Source organism: Lepisma saccharinum, chromosome 4 (assembly GCF_977018435.1).
Source record: "Lepisma saccharinum chromosome 4, izLepSacc3.1, whole genome shotgun sequence".
Taxonomy (NCBI): domain Eukaryota; kingdom Metazoa; phylum Arthropoda; class Insecta; order Zygentoma; family Lepismatidae; genus Lepisma; species Lepisma saccharinum.
Window position 1 is genome coordinate 12533672 of NC_139232.1, and position 27008 is coordinate 12560679.

General features: G+C 38.5%; 1 protein-coding gene across 1 annotated transcript; it reads left to right on the forward strand.

Annotated features, from left to right (window-relative positions):
* LOC145987095 (uncharacterized) lies at positions 1-26428 on the forward strand. Its single transcript, XM_083121566.1, has 4 exons — positions 1-210; positions 9643-9736; positions 20728-20815; positions 25957-26428. Exons 1-4 carry the CDS (start codon positions 132-134, stop codon positions 26365-26367), a joined length of 672 nt encoding a protein of 223 aa, XP_082977692.1. The 5' UTR covers positions 1-131; the 3' UTR covers positions 26368-26428.
* Positions 26429-27008: the final 580 nt, after the last annotated feature.

The window sequence follows — 27008 nt, forward strand, 5'->3', positions numbered from 1 at the left end:
AGACCTCCCATTATCCGTTCCGTTCCGTTCCTATGAGCCCCGTACCTTTCCATCTTACCTTGTTCCCTTATGTATGCCGTTTGATGCTCCGTTTCGATCCGCCGTACTTTAACTTTCGGAAATATTGAGAAATGAAGACTGAATTTGTTGATGTAAATGATTTTCATCAGGAACTGACACTAGTGGAAACTGCTGACAATATTTTTGGATGTGAGTCGCACTTTAGTGAAGGTGGTTGTTATAAAAAGAGTGTAGCATCAATATTTTTTATTGGTTTCAAAAACGATTGAAAATTTTTAGCCCAAATCAATATTGAAACTAGTACCTGTGTGTTAACATATGCAAATATATGTTAACATTAACATATGTAGTGATTATATATTGTACAAAGAATGAAATACAGTACAAGTGAATTTACAGGGAAAAAATATTTTTTAAAAATGATTTCCTTATCTGTTGATTTGGAAGATAATTTCATTTTGAGAGAGATGGGTACCTATACCGGAGACGCCTATCAATGATTTATTTCGCAATTTTTTACATTGCTAACGTAACATGGGTAACATTATAGTTTAAGGGAAACGGATTTCTTCAAATTTACAGGAGAAAGTACGCATTGCGGAACATTTCTTTAGGTGAAATAATGAATTTCTAACGAAAATAATGTCTATTTCTTACATTAACGAGTACTTACTGTTGTTCCTTATTAGATGTAATTTCATTGTTTAATACATGCTAATATTTCAGTAACAGTATGGTATTGTGAAAACACATTTTACTCGTTTATTTCCTAATTATTTATATTTGTACTTATCTGTTATGCATAGCGGAACATTTTTGAACGTGGGATTTTGCTTTTTTCACTGAAAAAGATGTAATTTTTCACATTACAAGTATTTATTTTCGTTGCTAATTCGCTTTCGTTACACACAATATGGCGGGCAAATCTTGACTCACGTTGTCTATTGTCAGCTGATATGCAGTGTTTCCAAACTTATTAACCGAAAAATGCTGCACAAACTATTCACACGTTTTTAAGTAAAAATTGATCCACAAACCATTCACGGAAGGTTAGGTTAGATTCAGTTAGGTTAGGCAAACATAGAAAATTAAATTGGAAAGAAAAAAATCCGCCCACACGTCATCTTGTAAATTACCGCGTGGTTGCTACAGTAACACTTATTAACCGAAAAATGCTGCACAAACTATTCACAGAAGGTTTTTAAGCGAAAATTGATCCACAAACCATTCAAGGAAGGTTAGGTTAGGCAAACAGAAAATTAAATTTGAAAAAAAAAAAAAAATGCTCACATATCATCTTGTAAAATTGTCGTGTGGTTACTACACTAACAGGGGGTTACATAATCGAACGAACGGAACATTTGATTCACGTAGTCGACTGTAATGGTGGCAAGAGCTATCATGCATCGAAGATACATTAATGTCGAAAAATACATGATTTACTGGCCGAATAAGTTGAACGAAGGGAGAAAACACTTCCACGAGCTTCCAAAAGTCTACAGAAACTCGGTTCCGTAAGTAGTTTCTCCTGTAAATTTGAAGAAATGTGTTTTCACTATACCATACTGTTACCAATATCTCTTATCCAACAATGATAAAAGAAAATCACGAAAGTACAAGATGATCATGAGTCCAGCACTCAACATAGCCCAATGAGTTAGAGGTCCCCCCTCCCCCACCCCCTGCCTTTTTAAAGTCATCTGCATATTTTCCATCCTCTCTTGCATTTGATGTTTTTTCATAGTGAAAGCTGGATCGCAGAGCAGTGTAATGACCATGGCTGTTAGTGTTTTTCTTATTGAAATTGGTATTTCATAAGTGTAACTATGATTTAGTTATAACTTAAGATATTAAAAACTCCCACTAATTATCATATGATTTCCAGCCACGTCCTGAAAGTATTTGTTGCTGCGTCTGCACCTTGAATAAATTTTGTAGTATTTAGTATTAAATTTTGTTTTCAACTTTTGTATCCTTTTCAGCATTGGTGCCTCAGTAGTTTTACTGTTTAACAACAAATCCATTAAAAGAAATACGGACACCTATAACTTCTTAGTTTTGTCAATTATTGACATTCATACTTATCTATCTGCTTCGCGGAACATTCCGTGAATGCTTTTTGGGGCTATCCATCCTGGAATCGGTGGGAAATTTAAAAAAATAATATTTTTAGTCCAAATTTCCCACCGATTCTGGGCTCCGCCCCTGGGGTAATTGACCTACCACCCCCAACCGCTAAAATGGCCCCGCCTCCGCTCCGGCTCCCCGGCTTTCTCTATAGACTCCCTGTTAAAGGCATGTTAGAAATTGGCCGGAGTCACCTGCCCCCAAATGAGCCCCAAACTTTTAAATTTGAAGAAATCCGTTTCCAGGATACGGAAAACTTACCTGAATTTCACACAAAACACCTTCCTGATGTTAGACAATACTACAGGAACTTATTACGGTAAGTAGTTTCTTCTGTAGAAATGAAGAAATCTGTCCGAAGGATAGTAAACTAGTTCACAAAACTATAGAACAAAAATACACAGTAACAGTCAATTGGAATGTTCAAGGTCATAAACACTGCACTTTCTTTAGTCACTGAATACATTTGCAATAATTATACACTGATACATGTGTGCCGACTGCAAAAGCAGCAACTACTGAGAAGGATAAACAGTACAGCAGATCTTGGAGAAGTACCTGTTCAAGATTTTTTCCATATTGCCGTCGACTGGATTACTGTGTAATAAGGGTTGGTACGCATCTGGAAAACAGCGAAAAATGGGGAATTTTGCAAATCGTCTGGAATTTACTTGCATTTTGGAGTTTGCAAGAGAAGTGAACGGTAACAGTTTGTTAAATCGGAGATACATTAAAATCGGATATGTTGTGTATTGCGGAACATAGTTCAAGGTACCATTATGCTTTTTACACGAAAACAAACACAATTTTTCACATACAGAGTGATTTCTTTGATTCATTTGTTCGCTTCTGTAACACAATATGGCGGTCACATTTTGACTCATGTTGTACGTATGCAGTGTTTCCAACTTTCTTCACCGAAAAATACCTACTATGGTGTTCGTCACGTGTGAAAATTTTACATTATGCACCGGTAGCTGATGGATAGCCCCACGAACCATTATGCACGGTAGCTGACGGATAGCCCCACAAAGCATTCACGGTTAGCCCCACGGACCATTTCCGATAAGGTTAGGTTTGGTTAGGTTAGGCAAGCATAGTGACAAAAAAAGGGGGGTTGGAAACAGTGACAGGGGCTTATGTCATCAAACGTACGCAGCATGCAGTTCACGTAGCAAAAGCAATGGCAATTGTGCGTCCGTGAGATAATTCTGTTGAAAAATACATGATTTCCCGGTCAAATATATTCCATGATGAAAGAAAATACCTCGACAAATGTTGGAAAGCTTGGAGAAACTCATTTTCATAAGTAGTAAAATGAAGAAATGTGTCTCTAATGTAATGAACTGTTACCGAAATGAACAAGCAGTTCACTTCCACTTCTGGATTCGGTTCTTGTGATTCCACTCCCAAAAAAAGATTCAGTTTAGAAGCTTGTTTCTTTTGTTCTCAAGACTTGTCAGTCTTGTGCAAAATTCTGGTTCCTTCGAATTTCTGTAATAAATTTTCACTTTTATAATACTAGATATTAGAAAGAATATTAAAGTAAAAATTGCAGTCCAGCTATCTGATTTATAACTAAAGTACATTGACAATACGATCATAATTATCGGAAAGGTTGGTGAAGATGAGTTTATCATGTATTATTTTATAAATCTTATTTTGTAGGCATTTCCTATAGAATTTCTACATAGAACAAACATTTCTGCAGATTCTGTGTACTTATAAATGTAAGCAAAAAAGCAGCATTTTCTAAGACACTATAAATCTGCCAGAAAATGAAAAATTGTGCATGGTTTATGAACTTTTTCTGTTGTTTTTATATTGTGATCTGTTATGGTTAAATAATGTACCTCTGTTACCTTAGCCTGAAGGCTAGATGCACATGATTGTAGGACCCAATACATTTGATGCCGATTGTAATTTCACATTTTACTCTTCGAATTTTCACTTGTTCTCGTGTGTGCAGAATGAAATTTGCTAAAAAAAAAAAGTTGTGAAAGTGAATATTCATAATTAACGGATTATTTTTAATTGAAACACACAAGGTTCAAAACAAACATCATGATGATAAATATGTCTGGAAAAGTTTCATTTTTGAAGTGGAAAACCTGGAAATGTTAGGGAATTTCATAATCAAAAAATCATAGCAACCCTGGTAAAGAGGGTAAAAAAGTGGACTCAGGTGGTCCATCTGTAAAAAAGAAAAAATTCTCATGATGCACCACCAACAAATGCATGCCTGTGTGCATTTAAATCAGTTCTTAACACAGCTAAACCACAAAGACATTTGAATTGTTACCAATTCCAATTGGCTTCAATTGCGAGTCAAGATTTTACCTGGAAAATCAAGAGAAGCTCCCCCTAAATTTAGCTACCTGCCAACCCTGAGGATAAACCCTACAACACCCTCACAGACATGCGACTGCTTGTTGTTTTTTTCTCCAGGTATCCTGTTAACACTACAGTGGTATGTTGATCACAGCAGCGATTCAGTTGTTTATATTTACATGCTACTGCCATTTTAATTACCTTTGTTCTCAGTGTACCTTCCTGAAACAGTCCAGGAACTCTGTTTGTTCAGCATTTATTTGAAAAAGATCCATTGTTAACTTTTTACAAAACTCATATTTCAGTTGAGCATAATAATTATCTACGTGACCATTGACAGGAGTGTTTTTGGACATGTAGTATTTTGACATAAGTAAATGTTTAAAAATCTGTTAATAATGCATGAGGTTTGGTGTGTCTGGAACACAAGAAAGCTACTAAAATATTATTTAATGTACTTAATGTTTTAGCCTAAGAGATTCTGGACATTAATAAATTCATGAAGACAAGCCAAGCGCATCCCTTTGGAAGTAACACACAATGACATTTCAGCTGTTGGTAATGATAGAGCTGAACTATTCAATCTAACATTTCAAAATAATTTTGTTTCAAATGATGTTTTAGATCACCCGCCTATCAAATCTATCTGCTCTCACTCTCTTTCTACCGTCTTTACAGAACCAGGAGAAGTCTTGCACTTCCTTACCTCCTTCTCTTCTCACCGAGCATCTGGACCAGACAATATTCCTACTATTTTCCTACAAAAAACAGCTCACTCACTAGCTACTCCTCTTGCAATGTTATACAATAGGTGCTTCTCTGAAGGCTGCTTTCCCACTCAATGGAAGAAAGCAAATATCATTCCTATTTTTAAATCTGGAAATGCTAACGATACTACATGTTATAGGCCCATTTCTCTCCTTTCCACACTTGCTATTGTCTGTGAAAAAATTCTAAAAAAAAGACTTCTGAAATTCACATCCCCTTACATTAACCCAGCACAACACGGCTTTCTTCCAAATTCTTCATGCCTTACCAATCTGTCTTGTATGCAATCCTGTGCCATAAACGCAATTACTAATCGTAATCAGTTAGATGTTGTTTACTTTGATCTGTCCAAAGCTTTTGATTCAGTGGATCACCACTATTTAGTGCATAAATTATCTAACAGATTTAACATAACTGGAAACACATTAAAATTAGTGAAAGACTATCTAAGAAATAGACAACAACGCGTTATACTTTCTGGAACTCATTCTAACTGGCTTCCTGTTATATCTGGTGTGCCGCAAGGAAGCGTTCTTGGCCCTCTGTTATTTGTATTATATCTGGATGATCTCACAGACCTCTTCAATTCCCCCATCTCAAGCACAATTCTAATGTTTGCCGATGATTGCAAGATTATGAGAGAAATAAAACAGCCATCAGACATGCAAATTCTCCAAAATGACATTAACAGATTCTCTGAATGGTGTAAGCGATGGAAACTGTCCACAAACCCTTCTAAATGCTCATACATAACAATTTCATTGAAACAAAACATTCTTGAAGGCAATTATACACTCACCGACCTCCCTCTAGCAAAAGAAGCGCAACACCGAGATCTAGGTATCCTCATAGATTCAAAACTAAATTTCGATAATCACATATCAACCATCACAAAAAAGGCAATGCGTATGCTAGGCCTACTTTACAGATTCACCGAAATCAATAACCCGAAAGCACTTTCCATTTACTTCAAGATATTTGTGTCCCCCATTCTAGAATATTGTTCACCAATCTGGAACATGGCTGCCCATTCTCATACCTCCAAGATCGACAGTGTTCTCAGCTTTTTCCTCTCCATCGTTCGATATAGAGTGCCTGCCCTAAGACACCTGCCTAAGAGAGATCTGCTTGTAAAACTGCATATTAATACTCCAGAAACTCGTAGATACATTGCAGATATGAAATTGCTATATAAGATTATAAATGGAAACTTAAGATGCAGCATCCCACTCCACGAACTCTCCCTCAGAGTGCCTACACATAAAACACGGAGCAAGGAAACTTTTCACAGTACAACTCCCAGGCTCTCACTCATACAACAATCACTATTCCATAGGCTACCGAATGAGTTCAATATAATCTCAAACCAAATAGATATATTCACTTCATATTCATTTTTTATCAGCAACATAGAAAAAATTGTACATAAGTAATGCTTTTGTGAAACTGATCTTTTTACCTTGGTCCTTTTTTTGGCTTGTTTTATTTTTGTTTATTTTATGTTATCCGTTCTTTTGTTTTTAATCTTAGTCTATTGTTTTATTGTTGTTTCTTTCTGGTTTAAAATGGCTTCTGCTGTACTGGAAATTTCAATAAATAAATAAAAATAAATATTTAGTTTCCATCGCAATCGATTTCACAAGATTTTATGGCCTCAAACTCCTTCAGCAGCCTGTTGCAAGCAGCAGACTCTCTGCTTGCGCCGCCGACACGGGGAACCTATGCACTCAAAGGATCATATGGCGAAGCGTTAGACCTTGTTGGGGAAACTGGCCTCAACCCTCACAGAAAAGTTGAGCTTCTTAGTGCTTCTTGGAAAGCAGAAGGAAACATTGCCAGTAGAACAATAACCAATGTGTGTCTTCATGAGCACATAAAGAAGATCACAAGGATACTGATAATTAATAATCATAAAATATCTGAAAGAAACCATTATCATTACTCTAAATTCCATGTAGGTTACTTAAAGTACAAATTATTTTGTATTTCGCAAATTTTAAAACACGCCAAAATTTTGACATTAGAGGTTGAGACAAACTTGGAAAGGGCAAGTGCTTGTGTTTCCGGGAAGAGGAATGTCTGCACCCTGCATCCAGCTCGAATTACATCACCAGTGCTGAGAGCTACAGTGTTGACAACTGTCAAATTATTTACACGGTAATTCAAGTGAAACATTTAACAAATTTTACAAGTTAATTCCATAAATTCATGGCTTTTGAATAGAAATTGGGGCTAGAGTCTAGTTTACGTCCTTGCCTTTTGGTGGTAACCGATGGGAGTTAACAACACCATGCATGCTCGTATTTGTGTCCGCATTGTGAATGTGTGTTAAAGAAGAACAGGTTCCAAAAACTTCTAGATAGTGTAAAATATGTTTATCCCCAGTGATAATTCAGTGCATTGTTCAAAACCATGCTAGCAGACAGCCGGCGCTCCGGCATCTCTTAGGGTAAGTAAGTTTTTCTTTTTACACTTTCTGTTCACGATAGCCCCACTAATCATTCACGGGAACGAGGTATGCCTACAAGGTTAGGCCTGTTAGGTTAGGTTCCATTAGCACTCATTTCACCCCTAAATATGTGCTTCATCATCGAAAAATGTCCTCGTTACGTTCAATCATGCATATCTGGACAACATAGGTTTTTCTCGATTTTCTCCTCCAGGAAATTTTTCCTCGCTTTGGGATTTACTTTGTTGAATTCCTTATACAATAACCTTTCCAACGATATATGACACGTATTCCTTAGGAAAAGGACGTAAACTAGACTCTTACTGAAATTGGGGTAAAAAAAAAAGTATCTGAAAAAGGGACTATTTTCTGATATTTATAAACATCACAATCTAAATCGTATACATTGTACACATTAAGAACAATGAAACATTTTGTATTATTATGGCACTTTATTACATAAGCATTGTATACATACTCTTTCTGTTGTAATGATTCTGATTCCACAGTGTAATTTCTATCTCCAAACTAATAAATCTTCTCTCCCTTGAGTGATAAAATAAGGAAATAGGTTGGTATCACTTTCTGTTGTTTGAGAGCTTTTCAAAGTGATGATGTTTGGATGCTTTGTAGTTGGGAAAAGAATCTGTGGGGAAGTGAGTGTTTGTTGCTGGTGTTTGTGTTCTGAATTAATTGAAACAAACATGAATTTGGGAGCGGTTGATACGGCAAAGTGCAGGTGCTTTACTGTTGGAGTTGGGTTATTAAGTTCACTTTTTGCACAGATAGGTTAATCAGGACTGGGCCTACAGTTTAATATGGCATCCGGACTACCATTGAATGTGCTTCAACTGGGTATTGCACCTGGGACCCCTCGACTACAAGGTGACATTACCACTACGCCATCGGGGAACCCAAAGAGGTGAGCGACCAACATCCAATTTACCTGACTTTAAAGAATTATCTCACTGAGGCTTTGTGCGACACTTACAGGAGTTTGGAATTTATTGTGGTGAGTACATTGTCCATGCATGTGTTTCTCTTGGATGGAGATTGTAATGTTTATGTCCCCTGAGTCAGAATTGGGGGGGGGGGGCAAAATTTATATAATATCTGACTAATCTCTTGCCTCCTTCGTCAGTCCACGCTTTGCTACTGGAAATAATTTATGGTTTTTTGCTGAGTGAGACAGAAAAAAATGTTATTTTATGTTTTACAATTATTTTCACTATTAATACAGGATCTGCGCATGTAAACTACAGGTGGAGGGAAAAATCTCGTTCCCCTTGAATATATATGAGAGAGAATAATTCTCACATGTCACTGAATTATCATTTGTTCTCATCATTGCAGTTCGCGTAAAGTGTCATAAAACCTAACCAACCTAAAATAAGAAAATTACACACACAAGGATTAACTTTTCATTGGACAGATAACACACAGATAACAGAGGATGATTTTGAGTAAAGCATTTCATTTAGGCATAATGTATAGAATGACCATGCAGTTGACAACACTAGCTGTCTGAGCAGCATTGCAGTCCTTGTCACATACCTGCAGAAATGATACAAATAATGAGGACAGGTTCTGGTAGATTGAACGGGTGCTATGGATTTTGTGAAGTAAGGAAATGTTTATTTTCAAGGTGAACAGTACAGTGACTGCATTGCCGAATGCTCTCTGTTTGAGAAAGTTAATCACAAAGTTTATTAACAAGTACAGATGTTTTTTTATGTAGGTATGGATGCCACCATATCTTTTAAAATGTTGATATACCTGTGTGACAAGTGATGGAGTTCACAACTGTATAAGTGTGAAATACAACCATGGACAATTTCAGTTGCTTGCTTTTTTCCACAGATTTATGTAACAAGTTTTAGTAGCTGGTCCCTCCCCCTTTAAATGTCATTATAGGGCAATAAATACATTTGAATTTTTCTTTACAGGGAATGAAGAAAACACTTTCCAGTTCATCCATTTAAGAGCAAAATACTGTAGGTGTTTCACAGGGAAGAGAAATTCATCAAGGTTCGGATGGAGGTAAGTAAGCAAGCTGTGTTGTCAACACTATAAGAGCAATCAAAACAAAGTTACACTGCATACCTTTGTTTTCTGGTAGTCCTAATTTTCAGATCAACTTCAATCCTTCAAGAATGGGATCACAAGGTATAAAATATGAACCCCATGATCATGTTGGTAAATGACAGCTGTTTTTTGCAGCTGCATCGAATGACTACTGCTCAATTATGCAATAATGACTTAATATCTTGTCCAGGAGGAAAGATCAAGGCTAATTCAAAAATACAGACCACCAACAATACAAAACTATGTATTATGACTTCCCCTTGGTTGTTTTTACTGTAGGCTATTAACAAACTGTTCCCTGGTGATTTAAGTTTGAAATCTAAGGTGGCTCACCCAGCCTCTCATAAATGGGTATTTGGAGGCAGCCTTCAAGGGTAAAGGTGAATGTAGTGTGGTACTGATCACATCACCTCCAAGAATGGCCGTGATTATGAATGCGTGGGACACTATCTCACATGAGATGGTACATTGAGCACAGGGTAATTTAACCTTTGCTTTAACATTTTGTTCATTGAAGAGATTCTCCTGTTTCATTCTGCATATAATAATAAATATATAAAATATGGTTTATTTAATTTCATATTTATACTCGCAGGTAGGGTTGCTAAAGGTCCAGGAATTGTAAATAAATTCAATTCCAGTCCAGGAGCAAGCGAAAATGGGTTCTGGGTCGTAAAGAACCTTTTTATCTGTAAAGCATTTCAATTCGGTCCCAGAACCTTTTTCCCAGATCAATTTAAATACGGTTCAAGTTCGGTATTGAAATGAAACAGTACGCAACTTGGACCGATTTAAATTGTGCTAGGAAAAAGGTTCCGGTCTTCTTCCAGAATCCACAACCCTGCCTACAGGATCTGTATCCATATGTTATGTAGATTTTTTAAATATATATTGCATAAGACTAAAAATGAGAACATTTATAGGAGTGAAAAAGTGTCGGCATTGAAACCATGATAAGGTAATTCCAGCATAACAACTCAGTGGCTGAACATGTTAAGTGCTCAACCAATCAATCTTGCCATCGAAGTTGAGTTCAAGTTCCAGCCTGACCATGGGTGTTACTTGTGTCTGTCCCTTAACACTAGAACGGCAGGATGGGTCAAAATGACCCCTACCATCACAGTTTCTTTAATAACTATCCCCATTTTCTTATTTTTCCTTGAACTTTTGTGACTTTTCATAATTCTTTGTCCTTTTTGAGGTGGTACATTGAAATCTACAAAATATAATTTCTTTGTGAAATTTCATGTTATGCCCCTAGAACAGCAGGAGGGGTCAATTTGACCCCTGGAAGATTTCATTTATACGTGCTGCAATGTCAGCATTAGATTGCAGTTTGTGTGTCATCTTTCTTTAGCATGTTCCCATTTGTCACGTTTACACGTCGTCATGTAGGTAGTGTTCTTGGACCAGGAAGGACATCTCTGAACATGTCGCATCAATTAGCAGTTTCTCGTGATGAAATGTTGTGTATTCTGGAGTGTTAAGTTGCTGATTATCATCATTTTTATTTGTAATCAAAATGTATCACAAACCACCTAAACACTTTGACTTTTTATTTTTTTTAAAATTTTGATTTGCTTTATTTTGCTTTGCTTTTTGTACCACTTTTGGCTAATTTGTGAAGATGGGGATAAGTGATGGTATGATGAAATTGATGAATGGACACTCACAAACATCCATGCCCAGGCTGGGATTTGAACACAGGACCCCTTGCATCGTGGCATGGTGTGCTAACCACTCAGCCACGGGGGCCGGCTTAAACACTTTGATTATAATGCATAAAGAACAGAAAATAATATAAATTAGAAATATGTTCTCATTCTAAAATAATTACAATTTTAAAATGCATTCTTATGAGGAGTCAAAATTACACCTTTCCGCTGTGCTAGGGGGTATCAGATCCTTCGCTGTTCTAGTGTTAATCAATATCGTCTAATCATCACCCATCGTCATCGTAACAATTAGTCAAAAGTGACACTTGTAACGGTCGGATTGACCATTACTGGTTTTGGTATATTGTAATAATTAATTGCTGGCCAGCTACAAGGTGTAGGGTTAAGTAACATGCTTCCATGAGTGTACTTTTATGTTATTATTGCATGTAAGTGTATATGCTTATTGGATTGTGCTTTGCTGGATGTTAGATTCCCTTGTTTTTTATCTCCCCAGTTGGGGGAGCTAGCTGTCTTACAAAAGACCGTTGGCAGTGGAATTTTCCAACGCTACGGGGTCCACGTCCACGGACGTTTACCCCGACTATAAAAAGATCCAGTGGGCTTTAGCAAAAACAGTGTTTCCCCATTGATCGACGAAAGAGGAACGTCTCCTCAAGTTTAGTCCACTTATGGTGGCTAAACTGGATATAATAATGTAGCATCTGGTTATGCCAGCCCCTGTTGCTGTCCCAAGTCCCCTTTTAGAAAAAGCTTTGATTATGTGGATATTTCCGTATTTGATTAATTGATGCCCAAAAGAAGGAGTGAAGGCGTAAGGAAACGCATTTGTAACGGAATATCATTTAAGCTGAGGATAGGCCCACCGAGATAGTTATGCTAACTCGGTGGTAAGGGAAGTGCTGATGGTTATGCCATAGGTGCGCAATTATATTGATTTAGAGATTTGGTAATTTTGGTCTATGCAAGACACTCATGGAAACGCTCTGTAAAATATGTATATATATAACTACATGTAATAAACCAATATATCCTACGAGAATGTTATAATTTCAAGAACTACGGTACTGTCCATTTAACCAATTGTATATTCACTTGCTGTATATGTGTAAACGAACCAGGGACATACAAATATAAATTGTTATGTGAACCCCCCCCCCTTTTTTTTGTAATTCCGGCGCAAATATAATCTGCTCGCTTGGCACCCAGGGTGAGGTGAAAGGAGAGATTGAGGGATGAAAGTAGGAAGTAATCCAGAGGGCCGGATAGAAACGAGGGATAGGGGGGGCGACACTTTCACATATGGGGGCTCTATTGTCCAAGATATATCTTGTTGTATAAATTGTCGTCAGGTCTATAAGTTTGAAAGATAGACGGACTGACGGATGCATAGATTTTTTAATTTTTACAATGAAGATCGTACAGAAGTGAATGTTATTACGTAGTGGAAAAGTAAAGTAGAAAAAATGGCAGTACAAATTGATAGAGATTTGCTTGGACAGCTATTGGGTAATCAGGATATAAGCGATAAATCTCAGGAGGAAATTATTAGGGACTTAAATAATCTTGCTTTATCGCGCATTGAACAGCAGAGTGCTAAGGAAGAGGAGAAGGAAGTTCAGAAAATTCTCGATAAGTCAAATTTACCGATTCCAGTCTTCACAGGGAGCGATGACAAGATTTCACCGCATGATTATTTGCAAGAGTTGCGGAATTATAAAGATGTCATGGAATTTTCGGAGAGGTCATTGTTTGACAAGATTCTTCCGTTTTCGCTAAGGAGGGCTGCAGGGGATTGGTTTAGATTTTCACGCCCGTTTGAAGATTTCAAGAGCTTTGAAAATGCTTTTTTAGAAGAATATTATTCTGTAGATTATAAGAATGAGATCGACCGTTTGATTCTGAATCGCTTCCGAATGAGCGAAGTATCTCTTGTATTGTTTATTCGTCGAATGAGAAAACTGTTTTCTATGAGGCAAAAAGAGACAGACGAATGTGAAGTAATAGAACATATTCTATCTCATGCACACCCTAGTTTCCGAAGGCATTTGTATGGAATGCAATTTCAGACTTTGAAGGAATTGAAATCTGAAGCAGCCATTGTTCAGAGAAGGTTGTATTCAGAAAGGCTTTATTATTCACCACTCGCCGGTGAGACGGAATTATCTTTTTCTGAAGTTTGCAACACTGAAGAGGACACCTCGCGAAGAACAGGAGCAAAACATTTGGCTTTGTCCGCGAGGACAAGCGAAGGGGGAACCGAGAGTGACCAGCTACCCTTATGCTCTCTCAATCCAGGTTTAGGAAAAAGGATCAAGGGCTGTGAAACAACCGCGTTTCTAAGAAGGGGCATTGGCGGTGACGCGACCGTAGGGCAAAAGAGACCTTCTTTTGATGCAACTTTTGGGCAAGCGGGGGCCAATAAAAATTCTGCAAAGTTAATTTGTTGGGGCTGCCGTTGTGAGGGCCATAAACTTCAGGAATGTCAACAGGCCAATAAAAGGAGACAACCCCCTGAAAAGGGAGGTCAGCAGCGTCCCCAAATAAACCTTATGTCGCCTGCCGGGAGAAAACGCAGAAACAAGGGCCGTTTTTTGAATGGAGAAGGCTGTTTTCAGCAAGACCTCGAACCTCTCATTCAATGTAAAATTAACAACAAACGCTTTGTATTATTTGCAGATACGGGAGCTTCAGCTTCTACGCTAAGTTTGGAAACAGCCAAGTTGTTAGAGAGGGATGGAAATAAATTCATGAAAACGAGAAAATGGAACATTTCATTAGCTGTGGGCAGCGTTACGTCGAAGGGCGAGATGTATGCTACTGTTTGTATTAATAACATGAAATTTAAGCATAAATTTATCATCCTTGAGAATTGTTTCCGTGACATAATCGTTGGAAGGGATTTTTTGAAGCAGAGTGGGATAATTTTGCACATTGAGCAGAACGGATGGTCGTTCAAGGATAGCGACGTGATTTACATGTTCTCGAAGCGTGCATGTAAACGAGAATTCGCTGTTACAGTTATGCAGAGAAATAACGTGGTACAGGAAAGGAATAACTCGTCAGATCCCTCGAGCCTGGATGGATGCAACACACATGCACAAGAGAATAGCGGGAAGTCTACGAATGAGGATACGGGCCAATTAGTGGATTCCCAAGGACTCGAAGTTCAGAAGACTGCAGACGCTGGTGCATTATGCTCTCTGAAAATCTCGAAAGAGGTAAAGAGAAAACGGAGGAAGGGAGTAAAAAGGGAATGCAAATTTCCTCGAAAAAATTCCATTTCTACGGACAAGAAGAACCATGCATTATCATTTTTGCCTTTTGCTTTAGAGGACAATGAAAATGATGAATTACTGGTTTCTGAGAGGCTACAAGAAACTTCATCGATTGTTTCAGATCAAATGAGAGACAGTTTGTTATCTCAAATAATGAAACAACTGAAGGGAAAGCTTTTCTCTGGGAGTAGGAAGTATAAGGAGAAAGTTGCTAAGTTGGCCAATCAGTCGTTTTTGGATGAGGAGGGAGTTTAGTGCAGGAGGATAGTCTGCAAGCAAGATTCTAAGGGAACAGCCAAGATATGGGTCCCGTTGAGTTTGAAATCTCAAATATTGACGTCACATCACGATTCTGAATTTGCAGGACACAATGGGAAGCAGAAAACTTTGTCGAAAATCAAGGAGAAATATTCGTGGCTTGGAATGACACGAGATATCGCTCGCTACGTAAGAAGTTGCGTTCCCTGTACTGTTTCCAGCAAAAGGAAGACAGAAGAAGTGAGACTGAAATACAAGAAAACGAGCCCAGCCTTACAGATGTTCCCAGATGAACAGAACGAGATCAAACGTAAGCCATGTAAATTTCGCATTGGAGACAAGGTGTGGCTGAAAGAGCACACTATATCTGGCAGATTGCGTGGCGTTAATGGTGAACTTGAAACGGAACACTCAGGTCCATGTTTAATGCCTGGAAGGATTAAAGAAGATACTTTCAGGGCAAACAATGGGAAGGATTGTCCGATTGTGGAAGCTGAAACAGGCCAGTTGTCCAGCCATAAACCACCAGCTTTTGCTGTGAGGTGGAGGGACAGAAAACAGCCAAATGGAACCACGCGACAACTCCTAATGAGGGTTAGGAAGACTACCGTCTGGCTGCCTAGCCAGCAATCCCAGCTGTCATAATAGCCGACCGCGGATCTTCTTTTTATTTGTTATTTTTTTATTTAGTTTTCATTTGTATATAACTTACCCCCATTTTCTTCATTTTCACAACACTGTTTATTTATTTGCATGTCTCCAAGTTGTAAACAGAAAGACACATTGTGGATTTAGATTCGAGAGTCGAACCAGGAACTCGGTCAGGAGTCGAACCAAGGACTCGGTCAGGAGTCGAACCAAGGACTCAGTCAGGAGTCGAAGCCAGGGACTCGGTCAGGAGTTGAAGCCAGGGACTCAGTTGGGAGTCAAACCAGGGACTCAGTTGGGAGTCAAACCAAGGACTCAGTCGGGAGTCGAACCAGGGACTCAGTTGGGAGTCAAACCAGGGACTCAGTCGGGAGTCAAACCAGGGACTCAGTCGGGAGTCGAACCAGGGACTCAGTCGGGAGTCGAACCAGGGACTCGTTGGGGGGTCAAACCAGGAACCAGAGAAAACCAACTTCAAGGAAGATGCTGTCAGGAAGACTTCATCCTAGAGAGGATACTTCAGTGGCGGACTTCACAAGGAAGAGGAAGCTTGGTGAATCTGTGAACATTGTGGACAATGTGATAAAGTGAATGAACTTGTGACTATTTCATTTTTCAGATACTCTGAGAACAGTTGAATACTTTAGTGAGTATTGTGTAATTGTGTTGGATGATTTTGTAAATATGGTAATCTTGTTTTGAGTGTATTGTTTTTTCTTGTTCCTCTTGAAGGGGGGAACTATGTAACGGTCGGATTGACCATTACTGGTTTTGGTATATTGTAATAATTAATTGCTGGCCAGCTACAAGGTGTAGGGTTAAGTAACATGCTTCCATGAGTGTACTTTTATGTTATTATTGCATGTAAGTGTATATGCTTATTGGATTGTGCTTTGCTGGATGTTAGATTCCCCTGTTTTTTATCTCCCCAGTTGGGGGAGCTGGCTGTCTTACAAAAGACCATTGGCAGTGGAATTTTCCAACGCTACGGGGTCCACGTCCACGGACGTTTACCCCGACTATAAAAAGATCCAGTGGGCTTTAGCAAAAAACAGTGTTTCCCCATTGATCGACGAAAGAGGAACGTCTCCTCAAGTTTAGTCCACTTATGGTGGCTAAACTGGATATAATAATGTAGCATCTGGTTATGCCAGCCCCTGTTGCTGTCCCAAGTCCCCTTTTAGAAAAAGCTTTGATTATGTGGATATTTCCGTATTTGATTAATTGATGCCCAAAAGAAGGAGTGAAGGCGTAAGGAAACGCATTTGTAACGGAATATCATTTAAGCTGAGGATAGGCCCACCGAGATAGTTATGCTAACTCGGTGGTAAGGGAAGTGCCGATGGTTATGCCATAGGTGCGCAATTATATTGATTTAGAGATTTGGTAATTTTGGTCTATGCAAGACACTCATGGAAACGCTCTGTAAAATATGTATATATATAACTACGTATAATAAACCAATATATCCTACGAGAATGTTATAATTTCAAGAACTACGGTACTGTCCATTTAACCAATTGTATATTCACTTGCTGTATATGTGTAAACGAACCAGGGACATACAAATATAAATTGTTATGTGAACCCCCCCCCCCTTTTTTTTTGTAATTCCGGCGCAAATATAATCTGCTCGCTTGGCACCCAGGGTGAGGTGAAAGGAGAGATTGAGGGATGAAAGTAGGAAGTAATCCAGAGGGCCGGATAGAAACGAGGGAAGGGGGGCCGACACTTTCACACACTAAATAACAAAAACACATAATTCGTGGTTGTTACCACACACTAGATTGCACGTGGTTGGAGTCTTGCATATGTTAGTTTTAATTGAGCCCTATTCCCTATAGAATTGTAGCTTTTTAACTATTCTGTAATCTTTGTACTTGTCTGTACTTGTCTTTCTATATAATGTAGTACCAAAAGACACCATTGTTCTTCCTGATTTTCTAGCATTTAGAAAACTATAGGAAATACAGAGAGGTTCTGATTAGGGCTTATGTGATGCTTATTTTCAACTAATTGTATTGCTGTCGGAAAGTGTTAGTAACAATTGTTACAAGCCACAAGAGAAGCGGTCTTAAATGGACAAAGGCAGACTTAAATGGCAGCACCATAAATCAAACAGAATGAGAATAAATATTTGAACAGGAAGATGGCGAATGATTTGGAAAATATACAGGAAAGGACTACAATGTAGGGGAAGAAGGAAGAGAGGTGATGTAAGCAATAAAGGTTAATGGCTCTACATGGACCGAAGCAATTTATCTAGTCATCGGAGCACTTCAGTTTTGTGCTTCGTGCTAGTTTGAAACAGGCACAGGAGGAGGTTTTGTAAACAGTGGCAAGTGCATTCCAGTTGTTGCCTCACATAGTTGGCAAGCACTTTTCAGTCGTTACCCCAAATACTTGGTGAGTATGTCTCAGCCGTTACCCCAGGGGAACAGAGTATGATTATGTGTGGCTAAATCAGTTAAGAAATTCTCAGACATGTTATTGCTCTGTGCTGGTAGGGAAGTAAAGGAATTTCTTCGCCAATGTTGAGAGGTAGCAAAAGGTCATGAATTCACATCCTCGCAAAATAACGAGGATCCCCTTGGATCTTAAGGCTTTTTCTAGAAAATGGCCCCCTAAAATATTTGAACAGTTTGATTAAAGCAAATATAAATTATATGTAAATATATATCTTTCTATTTCTGATACTGTACATATGAACCTGCTATGGTAATGTTTGTTGAGTGAGTTAATGAAACTATAATAATTTCAGTAACTTTTTTTACAGTGAAAATAAAACATTCTGGATGTACTCCATAATTGTAACCAAAAATATTTTTTATGGTCTTTGTAGCTGTATTTTGGCAATTTTTTTAATGATAGTGTGCAAAATAGCAGTTGCCATGTTTATTTACAGTTTAATGATAATTACACTATTTACGGTTTAACATGAGTAGTATTTTGTATATTTCTCTACATAAAATGTTTGCTATTTTTGCCTGTAAAAATTACTGGATTTTAAATCAAGATAAATTTAAGTGTGTTTACAGTTTACACATCACATTTCCTTTCATATGAGCTTCATCCTATCAGTACACATATTTTGTTTCCTTTCTTTTTCTTTCTTAGAGCCTAATAAACACCGTTAACCTTTTGAGTCCCAAGGCCATTTTCACATGTAACTGCCTTGATCCCGAGCCGATTTTGAGCAAAATGCAGAGTTTCAATTAAATTAGTGTAGATCGGAGGCTAATTAATTGCTCTAGAGAGATGAGTGATATACCGTTGTACGCGGAAGGATTCAGACTATATGAAATTTATGCAAATTCGGCGTATATGTGGTGGGGGGAGGGGGCTAACTCTCAAAATTCCAAAATTTCGGGGAAAAAATGGGTCCCCCCTCCCCCCAAGGAAAAAGTACATGACAGTGTCAACATGCACATGGAAATGATCGCTGACATGTAAGGAACACAAAAATATTTGCATTATTATCATATGACCAATGTAACGTGAGTTGTACCCCCAAAAGGAATGGTCACCACGCCACTGATTCAAGCTTCAAAATGCAGCGGTACCTTGAAATGACTTTAGCTCAGAGACTATTTGCCCTGGAGATATGAACGATATACCGTTGTACGCAGAATGAATCACAGATTCATGCGATATATAATATATGCACATTCGGCGTACATATGGAGGGGAAAAGGGGGAAATCCCCTGAAAATACTTTTTTTTTATAAAAAATGGAGTTTCTCCCCCCCCTGCCCCCGAAAAAAAGGATATGAAAAGTTCAAAATGCACATAGAAATTATCGCTGGCATGTAAGAAAGAGAAAAATATTTGCATCATTGTCATATGACCAATGTAACACGAGTTGTACCCCTGAAACAAAGGGCTTGTACGCCACTGTCTCAAGCTTCGGAATTGAGCGAAATGCAGAGTTACATTGAAATGACTATAGCTCAGAAACTAAATGCCCTAGAGATATGAACGATATACCGTTGTACGCAGAATGAATCACAGATTCAGACGATATATAATTTATGCACAATTTGGTGTACATATGGAGGGGGAAAGGGGGGAAATCCCCTGAAAAATACTTTTTTTTAAAAAAAAATGGGGTTTCCCCCTGCCCCCTGAAAAAAAGGATGTCAAAATGCAGAAAATGCAAAATTTATGCAAATTTGGCGTATATATGAAGGGGAAGAGAGGAAACCCCCCAAAAATAATTTTAAAAAATTATGTCACTTCACTCAAAAAACATCCTCACACTTGGGCACAAAACGACACACACCTACGCACAACTTTCACGGACGAAAAGCTAGAACGCAGTGAAAAATGAGCGCCGATTCTTGCAGCTGCTTGAAATTCTATTTTTAGACAATGCAGGGTAACCTGTGTTGCAACTTGTGGAACACTTGTGCTCAAAAACAAAGGTTTCCTTCAGCACGCCTCGAAATTCCATTCTCACAATGCAGAATCAACAACCAGTTTTCCCCCACCCCTACCCCCTGCTTGCGCCCGTACGGAAAACTTTCATTTTGACATCGGATACTGATAAACAAGCTTCCTTCGAATGCAGTTACCAGGCGGGAGTGAAAAGCATTGCTTTAGAACAACAAAGCCGGTCTTCCTTTGTCAGCAAAAATGTTCCCTTGAAAGGAGAAGTCCCATTTCCCACCTTTTCCCCTCCATTTTCATGAAGAAAAAAAAAGTGCAAGAAACATTTCTGTTAAATACATGTGAGAAACAATATATATATAAAAAAATTTAAATTCTAGCCAAAAATGGAAAAGTTATAATTTAAAAACTACAACCTTGACACAGCATCTCGATCGAGATGCTTGGGACCGCGAATGTTACATTTGGGTATCTCGACCGAGATGCTTGGGACCCAAAAGGTTAAATGATTACATGACTAATGTACTTTCACAAATAGTGATTCTGACATCTACAAAAACCTTATGTACATTATTCTATAAATTATTTATTTAAATCATGATTTAAATGAATCCACCTTGATTTAAATGTTATTGAAGTTCTATTGAAAGTGGGATTTTATTGGATGCCATTGTAAGCATGTTTTTCTCTCTTTCAGACGAGTAGTTGCTGATATGGGAATAGAAGACAGAGTCACAATAAAACAGTGCCGGAGGAAGTGGGAAAATTTGATGCGGAAGTACAAGGTAAAATTTCACCATTTACAGTGTCTAAAAAATCTTAATGTGGTGGTAACATAAGGAAGTCCATTAGTTGTGTGATAGTCAGCTGATACCAATATATTTGTTGAAATTTAATAACTGATTCTGGTCAATAAATTTTTCAGGCAATCTAAATATCATGGACATTATAGAAGATACATGATTTTGATATTCTCATTATCTCATACGTGAAATTTAAAATGTTTTAAAATAGAAACTTTTAAATTGATGTGACATGTAACATTTTTTCCCTCTGCCATCTTGTATTGTCTTGTTTTTTTGTTGCACAGTTTCAGTATAAAATGGTCTTTTAGTACTGCATCTGAAACTTTAAGTAAATAAATAAAAAAATGATGCTATACGAATCAACATGGAGACAATGCATTAGGTGGGGGATGCGTATGCAAGTTATCGTAGCCGAGAGAATGCATTTCAGAAGTAATATGAGTGGTTCAGGGTCCAAACTTCCGAGTGCTTGGTTACCCCATGAATCCTCGCTTAGGTTCCCAAAGACCTGGGTCAATGGGGCAAGGTGAGCAGTCACGATGGCACCTGTCATCCCACGTGTTGGCTCCCTGCCTTACCGGTTTTTCCCCGAAGGGAGTCCAGAGTTGGATTGGATCTGCTTTTCACGGTCAGCCGTCGGACGTAGCTTCGCACCAAGGTTCGATCCAACTGGCACGGTACCAGAGGTCCGAACCTGGGGTTTCTCTCATACTAACCAGGATTACTTTAATCCCATTGAAAATGCCAGTAGGGTAAAACTAACCTATCTTGCGACAGCATTACATGACAGGCATTTGTTTCTCACATCATCCCCCACATTTCCCTCCACTTTGACCACTGTGTATATTAACATCTATAAATATTGTGAACAAGTTTGAGCAGCTGAGTAGCCACAGTCTTTGGTACTGGTATTTGAGGAAATCAGTATATCAGGTCAGTCCTAGACAACCTATTATCTATTGTTTTATATATTAAAACACTACATTTTACTCTTCCTTTTAGATTATTATAATTAGATTGTGGCGATGGAGATAATTTACTGAAAGATGAGAGAAGAGGTGATTTCTTATATGTCTATTGTAGTATTGGGACAGGAAAAAGTAGACATCATTATCAAAATCAATATTCCATAAGAATTTGCAGTGTCTGTGTTGTTCCATTCATAGTAGAAACTGTAACAGTACTTTTAGTGATTGGACTGTTTAATTTCTGTACACTACTATGTAGTGTATACAAATACATCACCTGAATTGTCAGTTTTTTGGAAACTAAGAATCAAAGGCTAGTATGTCATGAATATGGAGAATATTTTCCTCTCCAAATTTTAAGTTTAAATTAAATACTTTATATCAAAAGTTCCTGAAAAATTATCAAAGAAAAGTTTATTATTTAAAGAACTAAAGATTTGTTGTAAAATATTGTAAGTTGTAAATTTACATGATGTAATTTGCTTCAGCCATGAATACATGTAAATATTAATTAAGTTTTCGTATTTTGTAAACAAAGTTTTTGTGTAAAAGGAACCAACATTTTAAGCTTGAGGACAACTAATCCCCCGTTTGCGGTAAGGCTGGTCTGCAGGTTGACCAACTGGGAAATGTTTGCTGTTACCATGGCAGTCTATTGTACAAACCAAAGATGCCACACTTCATAAACTCCTAGCCGTAAGGCTGGGTCCCTGTGGTACCAAAAAGATTGGTATAATCTTGGAAAGATATTGGTTCTGCATTTGTCATGAAATTCAGTTTCAAGAACTTTGTCCAGATTACACCATAAAATGTACTTGTACTTTGTGAATTGGACATGAAGAAGAGGAAATATTTTCAAAACCCTTTTTATTCCAAGGAAAAGGTGTAAATCCCGCAACAAGGACCACATTAGGGCCTGGTCATAAGTTACCCACAAAACCTGTGCTGAGAAGACTGATACCTTGTATCGAAGTCTGACCTGAAACAGGTCTGAGAAGACTGGAGGTGCATGTCAATTCAGCACTTGTTTAGGATTCCTTGCCTTTATTCTTTGATTGTCCCCCTCAGTTTGTCCAGAGGCATACTACACCCCATTACAGTTTCACTCTTGTGCAGATGCAGAAAGTCAATCAACCAAATATGTTTTAAATCCAAGAAGATAGATACCACCATATTCCCAGCTAATGCCACCACCTTTGCCTTTTGGTGTGGGAGAACAAGGATGTTTCCATTGCTTGCCTTGTTCTCTGTACTCGGACTAAATGGTGCACTCATGTCTCATCCATAGTTTCCAGTCATGGTACAAAGCCATTGCTGAATTCAGTATATCCTTAGTACGGTTCTTGGCATGTACTTGGGCCATTCAGAATTAATTGAGACTGTCCCGTGCGCCTATATTCATTTCACTAGATTGGTATTTCTAATGAAGTTTATAGTGCATAAATGGGAAGTAAGGTTAATGCAATCATGTTCTTTGTATTAAAAAATAATCTGTCTCCACAGTGGGCAATATAGATAGGCCAAGGATAGTTCAAAACTGGAAACTATTTGGTCTAGGAATTAATTCATGCGGTTGTTACGCACACATTGAAGCTGTAGTTCAAACACAAAAACATAAATACCTTAAGAAAAATATTGTCCATCGCGAGCCACCACTTTCGCCCATCTGTCAGGCAAGTTACGGATTCCGTGGCGAAAGAAGTCCTCATCCTTTGAAGCGATCCAGTCAGAGACCCATTTTTCGATATCTTCTGAAGAAGTGAACTGCTGTCCAATCAAATCGTTATTCATGCAATCGAACAAGTAGTAGTCCGAAGGAGCAACGTCTGGTGAATACGGCGGGTGGGGTAAAACTTCCCATCCGACATTTTCTAAATAGGTTTTGACCGGTTTTGCGACATGTGGGCGAGCATTATCATGTTGAAAAATAAGTTTATCATGTCTGTTTTCCCATTCTGGTCGTTTCCTGGCCAGAGCTTGCTTCAAACGCATTAATTGTCGTCGATAACGTTCTCCATTAATAGTTTCACCCGGTTGCAGCAGCTCATAGTACACCACACCTTTCATATCCCACCATATGCACAGCATAACCTTTGCACAGTGAATATCTCGTTTCGGTTGTGATGGACCTGGTTCATCTGGCTTCACCCAGGCCTTTTTTCGTTTCGGGTTCTCGTAATGGATCCACTTCTCATCGCCAGTAACAATGCAATGCAAAAACCCCTTTCTTTTCTGTCTTTGGAGCAGCAATTCGCAAATGGTTTTTCGTCTTTCAACGTCTCTGTCTTTCAATTCATGTGGAACCCAATGTGACATCTTTTGAATCATTCCCATGGCTTCGAGGCGTTTGGAAACTGTTGTTTGATCAACGCCTAATGCTTCTGCAAGTTCTTTCTGCGTTTGACACGAATCCTGATCGAGCAATGCTTCGTCTTCAAATTTTTTTGGCTGTCAGGTCGCTCTTGGTCTTCCAGGCCGAAATCACCACTTCTAAACCGTGCAAACCACTTCTGACACGTTCGCTCAGCTAGCGCATGGTCACCATACACTTCCACCAAAATACGATGACTTTCGGTAGCACTTTTCTGCATGTTAAAGTAATGAAGCAGAACACCCCGCAAGAACACTTTATCTGGCACGAACTGCACCATGTTCAGTTGACTACAAAATGCTGCTGTTGATGTGTCAATCAACTGCCCTATACTACGAACGATGCGCGCTGACAGGAGTTTTCAACGCATGTGTGGATACACGGAACTGTGGGATGATATGCTCGTTACGCCATCTCTTGTCCAGGCGCACGAATTAATTCCTAGACCTAAATATATTTTTGAAAATTGGGAAAACCACCCTCCCACCAATAAGTGATGCCTAAAAGAAATGAGTTCCTTTCCATTTGTTATTTTGATCAACTAATAACAATCTGGGGATGTGGCATGATGAGACCTTATATTTTAGATGGTTCGGAATTGATTGAGACTGTGTTCCGTGTGCCTATATGCTGTAACCGAGAACGGTAGTGAGGGCGGTGATCTTGGACTGTGCACTGCCAGAGTTTCATTTTCCCAGCTGCAGATGGTGTTATGTGACAGGCATTTGTTTCTCGCAGTGTAGTCGGAGTTGTGGACAAGTGAGGTGCTGCCAAGTGGAGGTGTACTATATCAGCATGGAAGGTGACTACCATGGTAAAATGTGGACCACATGGTTCCTGTGGAAAGAAGGAACATGCCTGTCATTACTATGTCAGACACTTGCTGAATCTTGCCAGGGATTTGAGATAAGCAACGACATCCAGGGCTGGTTTCTTTCTTGGCACTCCCACTTCCGGCTGTGAAACCTGCCACCCAGCAGAACACAAGTTGCACGACTTGGAGCGAATTCACCACAAACTGCTTTGTAGCCAATTATGATTCACAGCTGTAGGCACACCTTCTTTCCATGGGACCCTCATGGTCCACCTTTGACAATGGTAGTCGCCTCCCATGCTGATATCGGACACCTCCACTTGTCAGTACCAAACTTGCCCATGACTCCACTGAGAGAATGAAATGCCTGTCACGTGGCGCCATCTGCAGCTATGAAAATGAAACTTGGACAGCACATAGTCCAAGGTCACCTCTCTTACACACTAACCTCACTTTCGTTCTCGGTTACAGCATATAGGCACACAGAACACAGTCTCAATCAATTCCGAACAGCCTAAAATATAAGGTCTCATGATGCCGCATCCCCAGATTGTTATTAGTTGATCAAAAGTAACAAATGGAAAGGAACTCATTTCTTTTAGACATCAGTGATTGGTGGGAGGGTGGTTTTCTCAATTTTCACACAAGAATAGTTTCCAGTTTTGAAATGCCCTTGGCCTACCTATATTGCCTACTGAGGAGACATAGGTTACTTTTAAAGACAAAGAACAAATGGAAATGGATGATTGCATTAACCTTACTAACATATATGCAATATAAACTTCATTAGAAATACCAATCTAGTGAAATGAATTAATCTGTTGAAAACATGATGAATTTTCCCCAAAGAAAGAAATATGGAAAAATCCACCCCTAGTTGTGAAATACACGTGTGTATATATGTATGTAATCATAACGTATAGTCAGAATCAGAATGTATAATCAGTAATGTTTTGTTTCTATTCAGGAACTCAGAGACTCACGAACTGGAAGTGAGGAGGATGTCCCTATTTCGTGGCCCTATTATGAAGCAATGGATGCTATTGTGAAAAACAAGCAGTTCCCATTCAATGTGCCTTCCATTAGACAGGAATCCACCCTTCCTTCTCATAGCAATGAACTTTTGTCAGATACCAGTTGTCAGCCTAACAACAACAACACTACTACTGTACTCGCTTCACCATCTCCATCAACTTCAGATTCCCAATCCGATGACCAGGCTCCCCCAAAGAAGAAGAGAAAATCGAGTTCGAGTGATTTGCAAGAGTTGGAATCATTGATGGTGAGTACGTTGCAAGAACTAAAGGAGCAAGGTGATGAGATTAGAGCAACCAACACAGCACTTTTGAACATGTTGAAAGAGTTCATGAAGAAATGAAGTGTGTTTTCATTTGTTTTTACTATTGTGATTTTTCTAAATAAATTTGCATGAAGTGTAATTTCTGCATTAATTTCCATTTAGTTCTAGAAACAATCCTTGGTAGCATAAACTCTATTAATAGATTGCAGTGTATGGGCTCAAATTGCAATCTTCTCTATCGTAAACTATTTCAAAAGTTATAAATCGGGTGATCATTAAAAAAAAGGTTACCAAGGCTGTAAATAACATGTTACTTTTACAGTTAAATGGCAATACTGCTCCACATAATCACCATTCCTGTATGAGCACTTCACCGGTTGAATACTGTGTTGTCATGTCTCCCTTTTTCGTTGGAAGTGAGTTGATGGCATTATCGTTTTCCATACATGATAATGTGTCATGTTTTGAAAGGATGTATCTGGATGTCAAGTAGATAAGAGTGAATTATCAACATTAATAAAATATTTTTGTGCAAATTGTGTAGTGCATTCAAAATCCATATAAATCGAACTGCAATTAGCTCTCCTGAAGAATTAGTGCAGATGGATGAACATATGACAAAATAGTATTCAGTTGGCAACTTATCACAGTGTGAGATGAAGGTGTTCATGCTGATCATGAACCATGGAACCGTTTGGAGGTAGCAGTTTTTTCATTGC

What these genes read in the sequence shown, in the direction of transcription:
- LOC145987095 (XM_083121566.1), top strand. Translation starts at nt 132, where the DNA reads ATGAAGACTGAATTTGTTGATGTAAATGATTTTCATCAGGAACTGACA. An exon ending in TGCTGACAATATTTTTGGAT is followed by an intron (nt 211 to 9,642) that starts GTGAGTCGCACT and finishes TTTTCTTTACAG; the next exon opens with GGAATGAAGAAAACACTTTC. An exon ending in TCATCAAGGTTCGGATGGAG is followed by an intron (nt 9,737 to 20,727) that starts GTAAGTAAGCAA and finishes TCTCTCTTTCAG; the next exon opens with ACGAGTAGTTGCTGATATGG.